General features: G+C 44.4%; 1 protein-coding gene across 2 annotated transcripts; it reads left to right on the forward strand.

Moving 5' to 3' along the window:
- The first annotated feature begins 3,135 nt into the window (after positions 1–3,135).
- On the forward strand, positions 3,136–16,801 carry ACTR10 (actin related protein 10). Of its 2 annotated transcripts, XM_080394506.1 has the most exons (13): positions 3,136–3,426; positions 5,634–5,706; positions 6,249–6,331; positions 7,372–7,480; positions 9,747–9,854; positions 10,218–10,285; positions 10,584–10,663; positions 11,066–11,101; positions 12,621–12,700; positions 12,791–12,864; positions 13,319–13,400; positions 14,827–15,028; positions 16,205–16,801. In XM_080394506.1, the coding sequence occupies exons 1-13, from the start codon at positions 3,350–3,352 to the stop codon at positions 16,384–16,386; spliced, it is 1,254 nt and encodes a 417-aa protein (XP_080250632.1). In that variant the 5' UTR covers positions 3,136–3,349; the 3' UTR covers positions 16,387–16,801. The 2 variants fall into 2 exon arrangements, with proteins under 2 accessions (XP_080250632.1, XP_080250633.1); XM_080394507.1 differs by lacking the exons at positions 3,136–3,426; positions 6,249–6,331.
- The last annotated feature ends 6,224 nt before the right edge of the window (positions 16,802–23,025 follow it).

The raw sequence follows: 23,025 nt of genomic DNA on the forward strand, positions 1-23,025 counted from the left end.
GCATACGTTTTAAAGTTCAGCTGCATTTCCCTATTCTGGAAGGGCATAAAATACTAACCATAAAAAATTACAAAAACATTAAAAACATAAAACCTCACAAAATTGCAAGGCAATTTGAACTCTATTAGAATATTTAATTGCTACAGGCTTTTGTTTGTTTATTTGTTCATTTGTTGGCACCCTCCACTGCTGCCTTGGCAATGATTCCTCCTCCTCCAGAATTCACTGGTTGTGTGCTGGTCCCATCACTACTTCTGCATCTCACATCACCACTACAGCCTTGTTCCTGATCCTCAGTTTTTCTCTCCAAGGAGAGGTAGCTGACAGGATGGGAAGCTGGTGATGGGTCGTACGGAGAGTGCATGGACTTATATTGAGTTGTGGGATAGTACCTGAAGGAGAGATATAAGGGTTTTTGAGGGATGCAAGGGCTTTGCAAAGAGTCTCCCCTGACTTTATCACTGCAGATTTCCCCTTCACACCTTTCTTGCATTCCCTCTGCACTGCCTGGATTCCTCATGTGTCCTCCAGATATACGGAGCCCTTCCAGGATGCCCATTTGCTTCAGCTCCTCTAGCCTGCACTCCTGCTCCGCACATACATGGACCTTCTCATCCTAGCTCTGCACTCTTGACCCCAGGTTGTGACCCAGGTGACTTTAGAGAAACCAGAAGTGGGGGAGGTGACAAGGCTGTGACAGGAGCCAAGGAGAAAGCAGTTATGCAGAGCTGCTAGTGCAACAGTGGGCTAGTGCAGAGGTTTGCTCAGGTGACAGAGCAGATGGTGGCAGCGACAGCTTCTGGTGTCTGACATCACTCTCACTCATCATCCAACTCTCGCACACTCCTCCACCTTCACAGATCCTAAATAGAACATATGGATGTGGGACAAACAGCACTGCTGCAGAGTACCTGAAAAACACAGCATCTATGAACTACTACAGTGGCTCACAGCTCAGGTGGTTTGGGTTCAGTGGCAACAGAGCACATCAGTGTCACGACAGACTACTTTGAAATCCTCTTGCTTCATTAGTGCTCTTGCCCTCCTGCACTCAGTCTCTTTGGCTTGCCTGTCTAGCAATAAGCAACGTCTAGACCCAACTCACCAGTTAATCGCTTTTTTAATATTCATTTTGCTTCCCTGAAGAAGAAATGAGTCTCATGCACTCTGTGACAGATCTTTTGGGACGTGATCAGGCCCACAGTGGCACACCTGGGCAGGCACTGACAATGCCTGAAGAGAGCTGATTTCACAGGTGTGGTTATTGTGAGGAAAGAAGAAGAAGATGACTGGTAGGGGAAAGTAGCTGGTTGTTAGGAGTTGGATAAGCGCTACATTAGAAATCTCTCTCAAGTGATCCCAGATCGTCATTACACTAGCCAACATCTGTTCTAAAATCACTTTTCCCCACTAGGGGATCAAGTCACAGGGAGACACGTATCACAAACAATATTAATTAGAACACCTTTTATTTATTAAGCTCTTACTATTAATAGGGTCCATCTGTTATTATTAATAGTAGATAACTGATCGCACACTTCAGTCACATACAGATGTTCTCTCTGTGTTCCAGCTGGAGAGACAGTCGGAAGGCCAACCCCAGCTATTTACCCAGAAATAGAGGCTCGTACTGACGTGCCAATGCTTCTAGGTGGGTGTTCACCAAGTCCCCTCAAAGGGTGCCTTGGTTTTTTGGGTGTATAGGTAATCATTTTGTCTCTGTCAGCATAGCACAGCCACTGCCTTTGTGGATGCAGTTGGAGTCAGACAACCCATTGCTGACGCTGAGAGCCTTGCACAAATGCACCAAACTCTTGGACTCCTGAGTTTATCACTGGCAGATTCAGCAGGACTACTAGCCTGTGGGGATTATTAATTCTTGGGAGACTTTCATGTGCTGCCTTTTGGCATGTGCTTTTCCTCTCTTCAGTCTGGCTTTGGATAACTGTCTCTCCGTCCACACCCTGAGGTGCTTCTAGAGCCCATTCCCACAAACTCATGCTAAGCTGCTTTCATGACACAGCTACTTCAAACCAGAAATGTCAGTACCATCTAAGCAAGGATGTGCATTTCAGTTTGAGTAACTTGTCAACAAGTGGTGACTGACCTTACCTGCAGCAGAGCTCACATTCACTTATAATACAGAGATGAAGATTATTCAGAAAAACTTAACATTTTCTAAGCCTGATGGAATTAAAACCTCAGCATTGACTCAAAGTCTTCTATTTTAGTATGTGGGCACATGCATGCTTTTCTACAGAGTTTTTTCTTTGCTCCAGGACTGAGTAAGATCTTGGTTTTGAGAGCCTGTAATTTTGTCAGGATTTGAAATAATAGTGTTCTCGCAAACTTTGTGAAATGTGGCTTGTTGTGGGGCTCTGTGATCTTGAAAGCCCAGACAGCGATATTCCCTTCTTTAAAAAACACAGGTGAAGGCAAACTGCAGCTGAACCAGCACAATGATACTTTCATGAAAATGGGTGAAATCGAGCCAATTTGAATTAGATTTTTAGCACTTGTGCCCCACCAGTTGGCTACCACCACAGCTGATCTACCTCTCTCTCTGATCATGAGACACAGGTGAGCCAGTCTTGAAAGCATGGGTTACCATGGTGGTTATCATTTCTATCCTCACTGTATTTGTGTTCACTCTTGAACCACTGCTCTCTCGGACCAGTAAAGAGATGGGGCTTTTTTGCTCCCCTGAGACAACATTCACTTCTGTTTGAGAGGAAGGACACTACACCCTGAGGGTACCTATACATTTGGCCTTGTAGTAAATGGCTCTTGCATTAAATCTGACGGCAGCCAGAGCACGCGCTGCAGGGCTCGTGGTAGCTTTAAGTTTTTGCGAGGGCTTTAGGATACAAGAAATGGTTCGATGTATGGCTGGAAGGCACAGACAGGCGATGCTTGGCCCCTCTGAAATGAGCTGTGCGGTGTAAATTAACGCACCCCTACAGCACGGCCGCCCCAGCGTGCCTTTACCCTCCACCAGCTCCGAGCACCACAGCCATTTCCCTCGGGCAGGGCAAGCCCAAGCGCTGATCTCCTCACCGCAGCGAGGCAGCCCGCTCCCCCCGGCCCGCCTTCAAGCCAGCAACGGCGCCACCCGGGCTGTGCCTCAGGGACCTCGTCCGGCGGGAAAACGGCCCCTCCCCGCCCGCCGCCGGAGCGGAGGGGAGACCGCTGCGCGCCTGGCCCTCCCGCAGCGCTGCAGGGCGGGCGGCGGCGCGGGTCCGAGCAGGCGCCGCGGACAGCCCGCCGCGCCGGGGAGGAGGAAGGCCCCGCCGCGCCGGGGAGGAGGAAGGCCCCGCCGCGCCGCCGTTTGAGGGGAAGTGAGACCGTGATGCCGCTCTACGAGGGCCTAGGCAGCGGCGGTGAGAAGACCGCCGTCGTGATAGACCTGGGCGAGGCCTTCACCAAGTGAGTGGCGCTGCGCCTCCCGCCTTGCGCCCCCCCCCCTTGTGTTGCGACAGGCTTCGCCGTGCAGCCAGTGTCGCGGCTGCGGGGCGGGCCTGCCGTCGCGATGGATAACTGTGCGGCTTTTTTTCCCCTCGCCCCTTTTCTGTGGTGATCTGCGTGGTACAAAGCCGACAGTATGCCTATTTTCGTACTCTCGTGTTTTAGATAAAGAAAGGGTAAAACTTGAGGTGCAAGCAGAAGTGCTCGGTCTTTAGTTATTTATGTTGTGGGCTAAAAACGTAGCCGTGCCTCTGCCCGCCCAATGCTAAAATACCCCGTTATGTTAGAAACCTCCAGGTACCTCCCTACTCGTGTCCAAGGTCCATGCAGCCCTCGTGAAAAAGGGCTTTTTTAAGCAGTTTAAGCAGTCGGCCCAGTGCCTGGAATTAAAATACTGTGGAAATGCTCCCAGGGTTTCAGTGGCCTGTGTGGAGAGGTGACCTGCATACAGAAAAAAAGATTGTCTTGTAACAAAAGCATACATTCAGGTGTATGCCATATGTATATACATGTATACTATATTGCTATATAGTAATATAGTACTATATTACTATCCTAGGCCCCTGCCTGTGGCGTTGTTGATGTGTTTACCTCCTTGAAACCCTGAGGATTTCTCTGCTTGTCTAAAGAGGCAGGAGTTGCAGGAACAGGGTTTCTTGGTCAAACTTTGTTTTGTATTAAGTTGTACTTGCTTTCTTTCAAGTGATTGTGTAATTGCAGACCAGCAGTCAGGCTTTGTTACCTGGAAATCACTATGGTGTGGTTATGGAGAGGATTTAATAAAGCCTTCATGGATGGACATGAGCAATTCCAGAAGCGGCTTTTTGTGGATTCATGTTGTATTGTCGATCACAGGCTTTTCTCAGATCTGGGGCACTTGTGAAGTTTTATCCCATGGGCATTATTTGCGTATTAATATGCTCTCATGGAAAGGCATTTCCCCTGAATAGTCTGTTTTTAGGGTCTGTTTCCAGGCTTCATTCTTGTAGAAGAGATAGCAACTTAATTATGACAGAAATCTGTTCTTTTCCAAATAAGTCTGAAATTAACCAAAAGTTCAAAAGTTGTCAGTATGACAGGCAGGGACAACAGTTATACACACTGGGACCATACAAGTCTTTGGGAGACTAAGTTAAAAATTTAAATTCTGATTTGTGTCTATTTTCAGATTATTTTTCTGAAATGACCTGAAGAAACACATTGATAGTTGCCAAATATGAAAATAAAGTATTGACCTTTTACATTAAACATACTCAAAGTCCAGCAGCTTTGTAGGTTTCTACTAGTGTTTTCTGCTGCAGTTTTCTTCTGAGGTTTGTACTTAATAGGGGTGGCACTGGTGAAACAAATGTCAAGCACTGAGTTTCTTAAAACCAAATCTTGAATTTCTTTTGGTTTTGCCTTCTCCAGTCCACGGTTCTTGTGCCATTTAAGGTGCAACTGCTTTATGAAAACCAGATGGGTTTCTGAAAAGTTTGTTTTGAGGTTGCAGCTATTTTTATTATGTTGCATCTAAGCTGGATGCAGAGCTCTCGTGTTTTGTCGAGGCCTGGAGGATTAACCAGTCGTCTCGAGGCAGTAATGCCTTGTATTGCCCAGGATGCTTGTGAAGGTAATGCATTTCAGTGCTGGAAGTAGGAAAAAAGTGTCAGTGAAATGTTGCTGATCAGCAGCAAAATAGGCCATAGGACCTGCATGATTGTGATCATCACGTCTTTGTCTTTTGTTTCTTCGAAATAAGAGTCATAGAAGATGAGGGTTTAAAGATGTCATGATAACTTAATCTTGCCTTACTAAGAGTTTCAGTGAAAACTGTGGGACTGTACGGGGGATACAGGAAGATGGTTCTTTGGAAATTTAGTAGGCAATGACGAAGGTTGCAGGTGTATGGTTATAAACAGAAAACTACTCAGTGGAAATTTGGAGGCGCATCAGAACTGAGCATTGCAGTCCTTAGAGAAGTGAAGAAAACTTGTTTAATGTAGCTGAGAGGGAGTCAGTAAAAAGATATAAAATCTTTCTCATTCAAAATAGCTAGATAGAAAAGCAATACACAAGACACCTCTTTGCAGTCACAGAGATATCCCTAATTAATTGCCTTTTGATTGCTAGACCCAGTGTATTAAAGAGTGACTCCAAATCATAAAGTTTTCAATATTTTCTTTTAGGTGTGGTTTTGCAGGAGAAACAGGACCAAGATGCATTATTCCTAGTGAAATAAAGAAACCTGATGTTGCAAAGGTAAACTATTTTACCTGAACAGTGTTACCTTTATAATGTTTGATATATGTTATGGTATAGAAGGAATTTGCAGATATGTTTTCTGTCCATCATAGGCTATTTTTCATCATCTTGTAACTGCTGCTATTAAAAAATCATAACTAGATGCAAGTAAGCATGATACCAGTGCTGGTGTTAATACATACTCATCACCCATGCAGCTTATGTTTGGGTCATAGCTAGGCAAAGAAATTTCTCAAGAAATGTGTTTGGTTTTTTTTTCATTAGTAGAGGATGGCGGCTTTGAAATACTAATGTTGAGATAAGATACCAGTACGAAAAATTAGCATGAATAAATTCTGGAGTTTAGTTATAGCGTGAGTTTATGAGATGCATTTTTAAGGACATAGAGCAAATCAGGCAAGTGTGAGTACTTCTGTATCTGTATCAGATTATATGCGTTCATATATATTATCATATATATGTATTTATATATCATTTATATATTTATGTATAATCACTGCCTAGTATTTAAGCTAACTGTGGATATTTTTACTTTACAGCCTATCAAAGTTGTTCAGTATAATATTAATACGGAAGAGCTATATTCGTATCTAAAGGAATTTATCCATATGCTGTATTTCAGGTAACAGATACTTGACCGTTAGTTATGCAAGCCTTCTGCAGCTCTTTTCTGAGTAAATTGGGAGGTGTTAGAAGCGTGACTGAAGGCTGCTGTCTAGTTGAATTAAGAAAACAGAAACGAGATTTTGCAGGTGGCTGCCTGGCTGTGTTCTTGCAGGAGAAATTCAGTGGTGCTGAGATTCAGGTTATATTGCAAAGAGTTAATGTTCTGCAGCATCAGTTGCTCTCTAGAAATAGAAAGTATTTTATAAGTTGCCTTTTAACTATGGCATTTATAAACTACTTGGTAGAGAAGAGTCATTACCTAAGAAGTTACACTGATTTTGGTAGGGCTGAAGCTCATCTTATATTGGTGCAGAGCTCTTTCCACGTGAGAGTGGTTTGGAAGGAGGAATCTTAACCCGTGGAATATTTTTACTCCAATATTACCTCTTTTTCTTGTATTTTTAGTACGATTAATGAATAACGAAGTTGGACTTAGTCTTTTCTCTTTACTTCCAGTCCTTATTTTCACACAGTAAAGAATCATCACTTGACACAGGGAAACCAGTACTTAATTTCTGTGTCTCAGATCTTCTGGTGAGAGTTGGTTTTGGTTTTTTTTTCCCCTGTCCTTGATCATTGCTTTCTATTTGAAATCAGGACAATTTCATCTTCTTCCACTGAAATTAGGACATCTGTATCGTCATTCTTCCTCTTTTATAGGCACACTATATGACACTGGACAAGGCATTGATAGCTATTATGCGTGACTATTTTTGCATTTCTTTATATTGATTTAGAAGGTTATAACAGGTATTCAGAACTAGAGCCTGCTGGCAGATAGCTCTGTAACTTGCTTTCTGTAACTCAGCTTCCTAACTTTCTTTTAGAAAAGTGTTAGGTTTATTAGATTAAAAAGACTTGGGGATCTGCTGTAGAAATGCTACCTAAATGCATATTTTTAGGATTTTTGAGGAGAATGGAATATGAAAACAAGGTAGGTGTCATAATATGTGCTTAATCTTACCAGTTTTGGTTTACGTGTCTTGTCTGTTTTAGACATCTGCTGGTGAATCCCAGAGACCGTCGTGTTGTGATCATAGAATCTGTCTTGTGCCCTTCACACTTCAGAGACACGCTCACAAGAGTTCTTTTCAAGCATTTTGAGGTGTGTGTTTTACCTAACTACTGTATATGCTCAGCATAGCACTTGCTGGTAGAAATTTTATTTACAATCCCTACCAGATGCAGACAAAGAAATGAAAATAATGCCAAAAGAATGAGGGAGGCATAAAAAAGATGAAAAAAAGCAGGTGGTCATCTGGGGGGGTAGGGCTTGGAAATTGAACTGAAGGCCATTTTTGTTCCATTCTGACTTCATGAGGCCACGAAACAGGACCTATTAAGAAGAATCTGAAAGGTTTCTCTGGTTCATACAAAAATACAGCTCACATAGCACTGTTCCAGACAGATCAAGTAATCCCCATCGAGCACTGCCTGAAGCCAGAATATATTTAAACATTTGTTGGTGCTCCGTCAGCGAATCTCATGACTTCTACCAGAGTCAGTGTCTTTGCCTAATGTGATCTAACCCCTGGCTGTACCCTTTTAGATAAAAGCTTACCTGAAATTCATTCTCTTTTCTGCTAATCGGTCTTTTTGAAGAAAAGTCTGAGCCTAATTCTTGCTTAGTTCTAACAGAAAATATTTTGGAAGATGATTCCATAATTCTTCAATTCAGGTAGAACAAAGATTAAGGTTCTTCTGTAAAAAGTGGTGAAACTGCTTTGTGTGCAGTACTTCTTCACTGTGCTTCCACAACACAGTTTACCAACTAATCTTAAACTTCTGCATAGTTCTCTCCTACTATAGATAAAGTTTTCTGATGACTTGAAATTGCTGAAAGATTTGAGTGATTTGGATTGTTTTTTTCCGAATCCCCTTCCAAGAAAAAAACACATCTCAGATAAAGCACTCCCATGCAGAATTGGTTGTTGAAAATTACTTGTGACTTGGAAAGTTGTATTTTGATGGAGAGACTTCGTAACCTGTTAAGCCAGCTAATACTGATGTGAGGTTGTTGTGGCTTAATGTCACCTGGTAATTAAGTGCTCGCTCATTGCCCACTCACCCAAGGGGGTGAGGAGGAGAATTGGAAGAGTGTAAAACTTGAGGGTTGAGATAAGAACAGTTTAGTAATTGAGATAAAATAAAAACAAAGGGACAATAATAATAGTAATAACAATAACAGTTAGAATGAAGAGGAGGGAGAAGGGGAGAGGAATGAAATCCAAAGGGAAAGGAGAAAAGAAAACTTGTGACACATAGTACAGCTGCTTGCCACCTGCTGACTGATGCCCAGCCAGTCCCCAAGCAATGATTGGCAGGCCCTGGCCAACCCCCCTAGTTTATATGCCAAGCATGATGTGCCATCCTATGGAATGGCCTTTTGGCTAGTTCAGGTCAGCTGACCTGGCTGTGTCTCCTCCCAACTTCCCATGCTCCTTCAGCCCTCTCTCTGGCAAGGTCTGAGAAACTACAGAGTCCTTGACCTAGTACAAACACCACTCAGCAACAACCAAAAACATCAGTGTGTTATCAACATTGTTCTCACACCAAATCCAAAACACAGCATTGCACTAGCAACTAAAAAGAAAATTAACTCTATCCCAGCTGAAACCAGGACAGCGGTTAATTCTCTCTGGCTAGTATTTCCATTTGGTGCAAATAATAAGAGTGGCGTATTAATACAGCCTCAATATTACAACTTGTTTCTTCGGGCTAAGTATTGTTGATGTTGCCCTTAAATCCAAGATTTACTGAACCTGCTCGTTTAATTCATGCTTCAAAGTGTTCCATTAAAGGAACTGTCTCTGTCTAGTAAACTTGATTTATGGAATTCTAGGAGAAGAAAGTAATTCTTGTGTAATTTGGACTTGAGTTTCCACATTGCTTTTGGGAGAGTGTTTTAAAATAGCCTCTTCTGTGAGTTTGTGTGCAACAGTGCATTGTCATAAAGGCACGCTTTTATGGGTTTTCTGGCACCTTTGTTCACATCTTCAAGTCCTTATTACAACATTTCAAGTAGCTGTTTTAGTTTCTTTGATTTCTTTTCAATGACGATGGCGGTAAGAAACCTGGTGTAGGACTTAAGATGAGTTCAGTAATTAACACTTTTCTTACGAGCCCATTCCAAGATTCGTTGTTAGTGAAGTAACTGGTACGTACCACAGACGAGTGTAGAATCCTGTTGGGCTTTGTTTGTTATTATGCAACCTTAAAAACTAAATTAAAAATGCTTACCTCAAGGTAAAGTTGCCTGGGTTTTCTTTTAATATGACATTTGGAGAAAACATCAGTGCTTTGGGTGATTTGTTTCTGTCTTCCCCCCCCACTCCCCCCTTCTGTTAATTGTCCTTTTGGTTTCCATGTAGGTACCTTCCGTTTTGTTTGCTCCAAGTCATCTAATGTCTCTTCTGACACTTGGGATCAATTCTGCCATGGTGCTAGACTGTGGATATGCAGAAAGCTTGGTGCTGCCTGTATCCTTCATAATACGCAAACAAAATTTTCACCAATAGGGCTGTTGTGACAACATATTTTTATAGACTTCAAGTGTGCTAAAAAGTAATAGGAACAGATCAGGCAGTCTGGGTTTTGACTGTAAGATACCATGATGTGTGGAATCTTTTCACAGCTGGCATGCTAAATCTGTGTTCCCTCAAAACTTGGGAAGGCTGGTTCATAACTTCAGACTTTATATAATAGAGATTAATTGTAGAGAAAAGCAGTTAGAAAGTGTTTCCAATAGCTAATGCAAGAGATTGTTGAGAGGAAAAAACATGTAGTTCCAGCAGACTGAAAACTCCTAAACAAAAAAGGAGAATTTCCTGATCGTCATGTAGATATATGAAGGAATTCCAATTCTGAGCTGCTGGGGTTCTCTTCCCCTGGGAGGAAAGGCTATCCACAAGTAAGTTCACAGTTACACATTCCACTTTACTGATTTATTTATGAAAGCTCATCTTTGACTAATGAACAAAGATTCCTGCTGAACTTGACTTAAATCATAACTGTTACTGTGATAGCGTCTGATTTAAAGTTACTGCTGTTTGGCTTTTGTTGATGTAGTAGAAGCTGTAGAAATCAACCTGTTTCAGTTTATATTTAGAAGAATGTAACTGAAGGGAATAAATAACGTCCCTTAAGCATAATACAGAGAATCAGCCTGAATTAATAACTATCTACTAACTTCCCGTGCCATGTTTTAGGGAACTGGAATATCAGTTGTTGGAGCAGTGCACAGTTGATACAGGATTAGCCAAAGGACAGAGCCTTCCATCCGTGATGGGTAAGGTCTGTTTGATGTAGCATATATGAACTTGCACTGGGGAAAGTGGATTAATATTAACAGTAAATAAAATTATTTTAGTATTCACCACATCTTATGTGATCTACTTTCAGGATTTGTTTCTCTGTATTTAACAGGTATATTATTTTTATGATAAGCCTCTCATAACAGCAGGTTTGAATGAAGGCTGAGGTAAAAGTTCTGTAGTAATTTTTCAGCCTGTTGTGAGAGAAGACATACTTTTTCTGTTCTTAATAGTCTTTCTTCCCTAGAAATCTTTAAAAGCTCTTGTCAAAGTGAAATTTTAATGTATTAAATGTAATTCAAACTTAGTTTCATTCTTAAGTTCTCTTTCTACACTTAACAACCTAGAACAAAAGCTTTTTACTTTTTTTATTTCAGGCTCAGTTCCAGAAGACATAGTAGAGGATATAAAAGGTAAAATTTTCTGCTTCATGAAACTAGTTCTTATATTGCTCAGTAGAGTGTGATAACAAGTGTGCAATACTTCATATTTAGGAATTTATTTTATCTTCTCTGTTTACCATGTTTCTTACCTACTGGAAGAACTTGCAGTGTTCTTCCTCTTTTGAAAGCAAAACCAAAATCATGTTGAATTTCTCTTTCACATTTAGCCTATGCGTTGTTCAGATGTAGCTCAGACACATTCGGTAGACCGGTGCAGAAAGAGTATTACACTATTGTATGTATCCTGTGACCAGGAGGTCAGGTTAACGTTGTGTTGCATTTTTTAACTACCGACATTTTGTTTGCATATGAATGTGTACAGTGTGTACTCTACATGGAACTTAGAGTTAGCAGATGTTCAAAACCTGTTACCATAAATCTGTTTTGTTTGCAAATGCAGCATTTAAGTAGTCATAACATGATGACACAAGAATATTTCAAGTGAGGTTTGTTTATAAATTAACTAGGAAGGCTCAATTTTCCTGAAAGTCAATTTTGAAAAAAAAAAAAAAAACCTATGTATAAAAGACATTTTGGCATGTTAATCAGGTAGGCAAGATGAGTCAAGGACTACATTTACACCAGAAAAAATAGAGTCTATCTTTGGGCAGAACTTGGATGAATTCCTATGTAATGTTTCATGTGCAACATATATAAAAATATCTATAATCATAGGAAATAGCAACGAGTATGTATCTCTTGGGCCAAATTAGGAAGAAATGCATCAGTCAAATGCAAAGTAAGTAATATGAAGCTGGTGCTATGTCAAGTGGAAGTTGCATTTCTAATTCCTGGACTTGAAAGCAATTTGCTGATCAGTTGTCCTTTTACACAGTCTTTTGGAACCAGATATAATATGCTAGGGTTGAAATTGTGAGTGTCTGTGTATTGAGGGATGGTTTCTTTGTGATATCCATTTATGAAGAAGATGCTCATTTGACCAGATACAAATAAATAAGTATATAATAACACTAACAGCTGGGATACAAATTAAATTGTGCTCTATCAGTGTTGCCTGAAGAAAAAAACCACCACAACCAACCTCTGGAATTCTTAGGGTGCTGAAGAATTGCCTTAGGAAAAATACTGTATGATTCCAGCTTCTTTAGAAAATGAGCAGTGTCTCATTTGAAGCCATGGTGCAAGACCTGCAGTGGCGTGTTTGACAGCAGAATACAAACCCTGGCACATTGTGGTAGCCAAAAGCACAATTAGTAATATCCCTGTGTCTTAAAATCTTATGTACCTTGTGTGAGAAAGAAATCTTGTCTGTCCTAGCATAGTTTCAGTGTCGGCTTCATGGTCTAGATAGCATCTGAACTCTGTTAAAGTGTAGAGACCATTTTTTCTTTGTATTTATCTGATGATGTCTTGGACCAGCAAGGGCCTAAGGTGTGTGTTCTCTAAATTAAGCAAAATTACTGTCTTTATTGGTAATGAAAGGATCCAGCAAAGTCTGTCTTCTGCCCCTTTCTTTTCTGTTATGAAGTCCGCACTTGTTTTGTGAGTGATCTCCAACGAGGACTGAAAATCCAAGCAGCCAAGTTCAACATTGGTGGTGGTGCTGAGGTGGGTGGAAAATAAAGCTTATCCTGGTCTTTTGAAGTGGATGTAGCCTTTTGGGCCTCTAAAATAATGCACATATGTTATTATTTCTAGCGTCCTTCACCACCTCCAGATGTGGACTATCCTTTAGATGGAGAAAAGATTCTCCATGTAGTTGGCCCTATCAGGTAAGAAATACTGTAGCAGAGTATTTAGGAGGGTGTGTTTTCAACTCTAAAAGCACATTAATTTTCATAAAATTGAATTTCAATGAAACACTTGCATATGCTTTTAATGTCTCATAAATTAAGGGTTTGTGCTGGGCACAGTGCAAGCCCATGACAAGAGGTGTCAGCTTCTCCAGAGAGCTCACAGTTGAAGATGAGAGTAAACAGATTGCTGGGATGGGGGAAACAGAAACAGAGTTTTAATGCATGATGATGAGACAGGTTTAACGAAGTGAACGGGGTGTTCATTGTGTCCTCCCTGTTGGCACTGCCTGGTGCATGGACTGTATGACAGATGTGGTGATGTTGTGTTGTCAGCAGGAAGTCTGTGGTTATTTCCAGCTCTGCTGTTCATGAGTGTTAGCTCATAGTGTAGTGTTGCTTCTCATTAACACTTGTTTCCTGTCTTCAACAGAGACTCTGTTGTTGAAATACTGTTTGAACAGGATAATGAAGAGACATCTGTTGCCACTTTGATCTTAGATTCACTTGTTCAGGTATCTATATATTATAAACAATTTATTGAATGTCTTCAGCCTTAGAGAATCTGCTGTTATAAATTACTCTTTCTAGAGTAACACCATTCTGACTGCAGGTTGCGGTTGGTTGAAAACATTTCACAGCATGACTCCTAGCGTTCTGCCACTTGAATTTCTGTGGGGTAGTAAGTCACCATGTGTCATCCACTCTGTGATTGTTTTCTTACTCTTTGTTGTACAGCAGCATGTATAGGACAGTTTTCTAAGAAAGCAGTGCTCACTCCTCAGCAAAAGTAAAAACCTAGCTTGCGCTTGTTTGGGGGTGGGGCTCTACATATGTAATGATGATGGAGTGACTAATACTTGGTGTTGTAGGAATTACGCTGCTTAAACTGAAATGACACAGGAATTCTTTTTCTTCTTTTTTCAAGGTGTTTTCCTCAGTTAGACTGAGTCCTGCAGACTTCTGGTTTTCCTAAGACAGAATAAAATTAATTTGGACATCTCTATTACAGGCAGCATATTAGATTCGTTCTTGGCATATACAAACGCTTCATTTCTTGTTAGGAAAATAATGCATTAGGAAAACACTATACATGGAAATTTTCATTATGTGATGGTGTACATATGTTAATTAAAGTTGACTTCCTGAGTTATCACTGCCATTTAAATTAGTTTGCTGAGACATAATTTGTTGGAGAGTCATAGGCTTGGATGATGTAACTAACATTTCAATTAGAAATCCTTATTAAAAAAATAGTTTAAATCTGTGCCTTGACCCCTCACCTCTGTACCTCTAGGCATTTACCTTGCATCACTCCTTGGCAGAGAGAAATGTTAAATTAAAAAGTGTTAAATAGCATCCAGTTACTTCCTGTGGACAAGAGGACCACAGCAGTCTGGAATATTTTTCAGAGGGATGGGGCAGATCTGTTTGTGAGGCGCAGAACTGACAAAGCTTGGTCTTCTCATGCCTTTGTGTCTTCTGATTGGATTATCTGATGCCTAAAGCAAGCTCCAGCAGAAACCTTTTCTGCCACTGAGACTTCTATAGTACCTTTTTTCGACATGGAGCTAAAAAGAGTCCGTCTCGTATGTGTTTTCCCTCTCTGAGAGCACTTGGTTGAGGCTTCACCTCTCTCTGACACATCTTCTCACAGAACTCTGGAATTATTGGCACTCATAACCTCTGTCCTCTGTTGTCTTGGCCTCTCTCAGCTGAAGGGCTTTACAGGCACTCACAATATGCCCATGAAAGCTTCAGCTGGGCAGTTCCTAAGCCTTTTCTTGGGAAGTCTGGGGAAAAATTATGTTCGTTATGTTTCAGCCAGGTAGTGGAAGTGCACAGAAAGACTGACTGAATTTCTAACAGACCTCTGAATACTGGTTTGTGCAACTTGAGTTAAAATGTGTGGTTTTGTATTATTATTCCTCTTTGCATTAGTGTCCAATAGACACCAGGAAGCAGCTGGCAGAGAACTTGGTAGTTACTGGTGGCACTGCTATGTTGCCAGGATTCCTTCACAGGCTTATGGCTGAAATTAGATACCTGGTAGAGAAACCAAAATACAAAGAAGCACTTGCCACTAAAACCTTCAGAATTCACACTCCACCTGCAAAACCCAACTGTGTGGCCTGGCTGGGAGGTAAGAATGAAAACACTACTAAGCAAAGGTACAAAGTGAAAAACAGACCTTCCAAGTGAGATTTGTAATGAATAAATAGCTGTAAAAGTTAGTAGAACTGAAATCAAGCTGCACTGGAGCTCTTTGGAATCATTACGCCCTTCTGAAAGAAATTGTGTGGAGTAAAGCACGCTCAGGGACATTTGGAGCGCAGAATGGTGCTGCAGGTTATAGGAGCTTTAAATAGGTGATGAGCAATTTGAAAGAGGTGTGGAAGATAAGGTGTTGACTCAAGTGCAGTACAGGGGTACCACCATGTTGTGACACAAGTAAAGTAGTTAGACCAGAGACCTTCTGTGTGTGGGAAGATCTGCCTATTGAAAAAGCAAGTTTAATTACTGAGGAGCTGTGAGCTATGGAGACACCTGAGGCTGCTAACTCCCTGTGCTGTTTGCAAGTGCCAGTAACAAATACAGCACATCTGTGACGGATTTTGGATGCTGTATTCGTGAGTCAGAGAAATGGCAGGGCTTTGCATTGCTAGCAACTCCTCAGAAATGTTCTCAGGTTGATAAGAATTCATGCTTTTCCAAGCTTTTGGTTACTAAGTTGAGCCCAGCTGGTACGTATGAGAAACTAACCTTAACTGTAAAGGTAGATATTTTATTTCTATATGCTTTGAAAGGTAGATGTTTATAAACTTTTGGTTTTAAAACCTTTTGAGTCCACTTCTAAGATCAGCAAACAAGAATGACTTATGCACCAAGTTCTCTCATACTTTTCTTTACTGGCAGTGCTAGTCAGCTGCTGCAGTCTTGAATCATGTAAACTTCTTATGCGTATTGTGTGATGCACTTTCTGGGGAGAGGAAGTTTTCTTAAACACAAGGTGGTTTGTTTGAAGTGCTTAAAATAAAAACTTCTAGGAAGCTTTGTCATAAGAAGCAGGTCAACTAGGCCAGTTTAGCTGTCAGCAGAGACTACATGATTCTTTGTTTTCAGTTACTTTCGGGGACATAAATGGAAGCAATTTGGGACTAGCTGGGCTACTGACAAGGAAAGTGGTTATATCCTTTCATTCCTTTAATTTTGGGGACAGAAATGAAAAAAAACTGTTGGGATTCTTGGTGGGAAGAAGCAGAAAAAGAAATTCAGTACATCAAATTAATGCAACTTCTCACCACCTCCAATAATGCAGGAGCCATTTTTGGAGCACTTCAGGACATACTTGGGAGTCGATCTGTGTCCAAAGAATATTACAGCCAGACAGGCCGCATACCTGACTGGTGCTGCCTTAATAATCCTCTGCTGGAAATGATGTTTGATGTTGGAAAAGCACCCCCACCATTGATGAAGAGGGCCTTTTCTACTGAGAAATAAGCACCCAAATGCTACACAAGGATTCTCCTCCGTTTCAAGTACGTGTATGTGCATTGGTTTGGGTATTTTTTTAATCAAGTAATTTGTGTGTAACACTATTAAATATGAACAATGTGAATGTTTTCAGGCAGTGTGGTGGTGGTTACTAACACTATTTAAAACCATGTCCAGTTACAGTTTAAAAACTTAACTCTGGAAACTGTGATGTTTTGTCCTGTTCTGAAGAAATTCTTTACCATCATGAGTTGTAGCCTACTGAGTTGTTTATTTATGTGTACAATAAATGACATTGCTGGGGGAATTTAAGATACTTTGATTTTAAATATGCTTAGAAGAATGAAGGGCAGTCTACTATGGGAAACATCTATGGATCTTCTTTCTGCCAAGTTCTATATTAAAATATTCCAAGCTTGAATCATGTGTGAGGAAATGTTTTGGGGCTTTTTAGCAGAGGTGGTGGAACAATATTTCCCCTGGACACAGTCCTGTTGTTAGAGTTTTAGCAGAGGACTCTTCTGCCTGTAATTCCCACAGTTCTAAGCTAGAAACTCACCCAATATCTCTCCTCCAAGACTTCAACCATGTAAAATTTATAAAGAGGAAATCTTTAACCTCTTATTAAAATGTCCACTTCAGAAGTCACTTCTTTGCCCTCCTTCCCCCCATCAGAAATATTAAACTTTATTGTCACACATTTGGATATTAACACTACATTTAGGAATTGTTGGCTCTGTTGTGTTTTAACCCCAGCCAGCAGCCAAGCACCATGCAGCCGCTCACTCGCTCTGCCTTCACTCAGAGGGATGGGCAGGAGAATCAGAATGTGAAACTTGAGGGTTGAGATAAGAGCAATTTAATAGGTAAAGCAAAAGCCACACATGTAAGCAAAGCAAAACAATTCATTCACTGCTTCCCACAGGCAGGCAGGTGATCAGCCATCCCCAGGAGTGCAGGGCTCCAGCACGCCCGACAGTTACTCGGGAAGACAAACGCCATAATGCCAGATGTCCCTGCCTTCCTCCTCCTTCCCCCAGTTTATACACTGAGCGTGGCGCCATACGGTATGGAATACCTCTATGGCTAGCTTGGGTCAGCTGTCCCAGCTGTGTCCCCTCCCAATTTCCCATGCCCATCCAGCCCTCTTGCTGGCAGGGCCCAAGGAACCGAAAAGTCCTAGATTTAGTATAAACGTTACCTAGCAACTGTGGAGTGGCTAGACACAATGGGCATATTATAAGCAATCCAAGTAACTGTGTTGTAATAGCAGGCCAAAGTTGTAGCAAGTTGCAGCTGTTGTGAAGGACAGATTGTATCTGAACCTTCCACGTCAAACAACAACTAAAGGACGCTGACATTTATCAGCATTGTTCTCACACCAAGTCCACAACACAGCACTGCACTAGCTACTAAGAAGAAAACCAATTTATTCTGGCTGAAGCCAGGTCAGTATCCACCCATTATTCCATACCATTTACATCATGCCACACTTTCCAATACAACCTCATTAACCACCATCACCCTTCCCATCCTTTGATAAAATACACAGATACCATTGCCCTAGTCTATGGACCACCCCTGTAAAAATGTCTAAAAAATGTCCACAAAATGTCCGTTGGGTTCATTTAGTCAATGAACACGGTCTATTATGGTGGTCATTCAGCAGAGGAGAGGTTTTCTGTTGGTATGGGGTTATCGGGCACCAAAGCCAGCTCAAGTCAGGTCACTGCTACACCTGCGCTGCTTCTTGTAAGGCTTGTCCTCCACTGGTTCAGGCATTTCCTGCTGGAGTCACTCCTATACCATTAAAAATAAATCATGGATTACATGGGATACAATAGCCGCTGAAGACCACAGTGGCTGCAAAGATGATAGTCACCCTGCTTCCCCTTCACACTTTCACGGCCACGGTGGCAATGCCACACAGGCTCAGAAACTCCCTGGCAGCTGCGGCTGGGCAGGGACCAAGCGGGAGGCACCGCTGATGTGCCTCCACGTGTTCACTGGGGGCCGGCTGGAGAATCTGCCCGTGCCAGACACTCCCCAGGGAGCTGGTACCGCAGAAGTGAACATGCTGGACATGGAGAAGACGGTGCTCTCTCGGCAGCGGGAGTTGCCTGCTGGGAAACGTCCACCCGCACCCCGTCATGCCCCTTGGGAAACATCTCTTTGGAAGCACTGTCCTCTCGCAGTGGCACAGCAGCACAGAGATCCTGCCGTGGAGAGGCCCCGTCCCGCCACCAGGATATCGGGAGATATACCACCCCGCACCCGCTGCTGTCCCAAAGGCACCAAGAGCACACCCTCGACCACAAGCACAGTGGTCAGCACCAAGGGAGCCGCCTGGGTCAAAAGCTGTGAGCGTCTGACAAGCCTTTGACGCCCTTTCCCACAGCATTCTGCTGAGAAACGAGCTGCTTATGGCTTGGACGGCTGCACTCTTTGCGGGGCCAAAAGCTGGCTGGATGGCCAGGCCTAAGGAGTGGTAGTGAAAGGAGTTAAATCCAGCTGGTGGCCAGCCACAAGCGGTGTTCCCCAGGGCTCAGTCCCAGGGCCAGTTCTGTTTAATCTCTTTCTCGACGATCTGGACGAGGGCCTTGAGTGCTCCCTCAGTAAGTCTGCAGGCGACACCAAGCTGGGCAGGAGCGTTCATCTGCCTGAAGACAGAAAGGCTCTGCAGGGGGGTGTGGACAGGCTGGGTTGATGTCCAAAGCCAATTCCATGAGGTTCAACAAGGCTCAGTGCCAGGCCCTGCACTCGGGCCACAGCAACCCCACGCCACCCTACAGGCCTGGGGCAGAGCGGCTGGGAAGCTGCCTGGAGGAAAAGGAGCTGGGGGTGTTGGTCAGCGGCCGGCTGCATATGAGCCAGCAGTGTGGCCAGGTGGCCAGGAAGGCCAAGAGCGCCCTGGCCTGTGTCAGAAATAGTGCGGCCAGCAGGGCTAGGGAATGATGGTCCCCCTGTGCTCGGCACTGCTGAGGCCGCACCTCGAGCAGCGCGGTCAGTTTTGGGCCCCTCACTACAAGAAAAATACTGAGGTGCTGGAGCACGTCCAAAGATGACCAGCGAAGCCGGTGAAGGTTCTGGAGCACAAGTCTGACGAGGAGCGGCCGAGGGAACTGGGGTGTTGAGCCTGGAGAAAAGGAGGCTGAGGGGAGACCTTAGCGCTCTCTGCAGCTGCCTGAGAGGAGGTTGTGGCCAGGTGCATGTCGGTCTCTTGTCCCACGTAACAAGCGCTAGGACAAGAGGAAAAGGCCCCAGGTTGCACCAGGGGACGTTTAGATTGATACCGGGAAAGATTTCTTCACCAAAAGGGTTGTCAAGCACTGGAGGAGGCTGCCCAGGGAAGTGGTGGAGGCACCATCCCTGGAGGTAGTTAAAAGACGCGCAGACGTGGCGCACCGCAGCATGGGTTATTGGTGGACTTGGCAGTGCTGGGTTTGCGGTTGGACTCGGTGATCTTAAAGGCCTTCTCCAACCTAAACGACTCTCTGATTCCATATGACAATACGTCCAAAATAGAGCAGCGTGCGTATCACATGGCAAGCGGCTGTGAAGGAAATTAACTCTAGCCCAGCCTCAAGGAGTACACCAGGGCAGCTGTGAGCCGCTGAGGCGGGCTGGGGCCAAAGGCCGGGCTGGCCGGTGGGCGTGCCTGTGATGCGCTCTGGTGATGTCAGATGTCACAATGGGGACAGTTACCAGGGGCGCCAGCAGGCCTGGGATGTCAGATGTCACAATGGGGACAGTTACCAGGGGCGCCAGCAGGCCTGGGCCAGCCGTGAGTGCACACGTGGCGGGAGGCTGGGCTGGACGAGGGCTGGGGGAGAAAGGCTGGCCCCCGCGCGTGGGCTCTCACCCTGCCTTCTCATTTCAGCCTTGAATGCTTTGTCTGTCTCGGGAGTCCATGTTATGTTGATTCGGGTTGTGCTCAGCGGATCAGATAAAGGCTTTGCAGGTAGTCCATACTGATACCTCCATAGACGACACGAACCTGTCGTTCCTGGAAAGGTTCGTAGATCTCTCACCGTTTCCAGTCTGGGTGTCTGGCAGACAGCTTCCTTCCTTGTTCTTCCCAGGGAACGTTGCCCAGCGGAGACTTCGTATCCCAGGTATGCCGCTTTTTCTTGCACCAGCTGTGCTTTCTGTTGGGAGACTCTGTAGCCACTTAAACCCAAGAAGTTTACAAGAGAGATCGTCTGTTGTACACATTCTTCTTCTGTTTCGGTCGCTATTAATAAGTCATCTCCATATTGTAGAAGAACGCCATCTCCCAGTGGCTGTTGCCATTGTTCCAATTCTTTGGCTAGTTGGTTACCAAGCAAAGTGGGACTATTTTTAAATCCCTGTGGTAAACCCGTCCAGCTTAGCTGCATCTTTCTCCCTCTATTGAGAGACTCCCATTCAAAAGCAAAAAGCTTTTGACTTTCCTGAGCTCGGGGTAGACAGAAAAAGGCATCTTTTAAGTCTAACACTGTAACCCAAATCAAGTTATCCTCAACTTTGTTAAAAGCGTATATGGGTTTGCTGCTACGGGGTGCAAAGTTTTAGTTATTTCACCCTGCATCGAGGGCCCAGCTGCTGCTGGGAGCGCCTTGGGCAGGGCTTGGGGACGCCCGGGTGCTGGGGCTGGGCACAGGCCTTACTGCCTCCCAGCTGGCTCACCCCCTCTCCTGCCTGCCCCCAGCTCCCTGCGGCTCCCACAGCCAGCTCCCTCCTGCCCAGCCCCACTGAAGCCCTTCTCTCTCTCCTCCTGCAGGCCATGGCTGCAACATTCTTCTATTGGTTGGTAGTAAGCCTCATCCAGCAACAACAGATGGTTGGTGATGAGCTGGATGATGCCATGCATGAGCGCATGCAGCAGCGTGCCCAGCAGCTGAACCAGGAGATGTCTCGGCTGCTGCAGGAGCTGGAGCAGAAGAGCGGCTTTACCTGGGGAGCCCTGCTCTCGGCTGCCCAGCAGCACTGGTGGTTATGGGCCATTGCTGCACCCTTGGTCCTGTGCTTTATGCTGTGGTGCTGTCCCAGCAAAGGCAGCCATCAGCCAGAGAGCAGCAGCAAGGAGGGCAGCTCCCAAAACAAGGCGCGTAAGGAGGACCAAGAAGAGGAACCCAGTGTTGCGCTGGATGTGGCAAGAGTTTTGACCAATTGCCCCCCGGATCTGTCAGAACTGTCTGTGATGCTGCAGCAGCTGTTGAATAAGTTGCTCTGTGTCTGCCAAGAACTCTCCAGGACCGGTTTCGTGCCACAACTGAAGCCAGCCATCAGTGTGGGCATTGCCTTACAAGGCTGGATTCCCCACAACACTTACGCTGTCTACCGCTTGCTCGTGCCCCTGGAGCCCCCCCAAGGACATGCCTTCCACATGGAGTGGGGCACCACAGAGGGGGAGCCGCTGAGGAACCCCATGCTCCGCGTAGAGCTGAAGTGCACATGCGGGCAGGAACAGCTGATGGAGGGCCCGCTGTGCTTCATCCACCAACGCAAGGATGAGCTGATGCAAAATCAGGGTGACAGCCTCCTAGGCACCCTCTGCACTGGGCCCTACCTGAACATGGAGAAAACCATCCGCTGGTTCCAGATATTGCTAAAAGCAGCCTGGCAGCGTTTGCCTAAGCCGGAACACTGCAGTCTGACAGTGCTGCCCTCCAGGTGCTCCTGCAAGGTCCGGCTGATGTACGGTTCCAAAGCTGCCCTCCTGACTGAGATGATGTTTGGGTTGCAGCAGGATGAAACGGACATCTTCCTGATCATCAAGTAGGCAGAGGCCACTGTTGCCAGCAGCAGGACGCAGCCAGAGAGCTGTGCTATGGAAGAGGTTCAGTTCTTCATGCACGGGGCCAGTCCTCAAGACACTCCCCGGAGAGCTGGTGCTGCACAGCGGAGCGCATCGGACACGCACAACACACTGCTCTGTTTGCAACGGCAGTTGCTGCCGCACCTTTCCTCCACAGCAAAAGCGCACTGTGGGGCGCGGGGCCCGATGCAGCGGAAGGGCCCGATGCAAGGAGCCTTGGTGAGGAGCTGGATGAGGCCACGCGAGAGTGCATGCAGCAGCACTTTTCATGAAGTTAAGCACGAAGAAACACCGTTGCGGTGGAACTTAGGTGGTGACGCAAGTGGAGGCAGACTGAAAAACACTATGCCTACGTGGCTGGGTTCGGACAAAATGGAAAAATGCCTTTTATTGTTTATATAAATTGTATATATATATCTTAGATAGTACATGTGTCAGACCCTGACGGGCTTTCTGTGTCCTTCTTGTTTGCTATTTGCTGTTGCTGTAGGTGCCCGTATGCTACGGTTCTAAGTTCCGGTTCTTCACATCCTGTCTACATACCTGACAATTTGGGTCTGTCTTAAAGGTACACGGCTAAGTCTTTAAAGCAACTAACTCGTCTGCAGAACCACTACAGACCCCAGCAATCTTCATACAGGGCAGCGTGCTACAGCACAATTTTGTCATTCTGTCTACCTCCAGCATATGGTGTTAGTGGGCACATGGCAGGTGATACTCCCTTTTTATCTTAGTGGTTTTCAAATAAGGAAAGAAAAAAAGAATTAAAAGCAACAGAAAACCACCCTTGGGCTGCATGCGGGAGGGCCAGGCCAGAAGGCAGCAGGTCCTGGGAGAGCCGGGCG

This window comes from Falco punctatus, assembly GCF_963210335.1.
Source record: "Falco punctatus genome assembly, chromosome: 7".
Taxonomy (NCBI): domain Eukaryota; kingdom Metazoa; phylum Chordata; class Aves; order Falconiformes; family Falconidae; genus Falco; species Falco punctatus.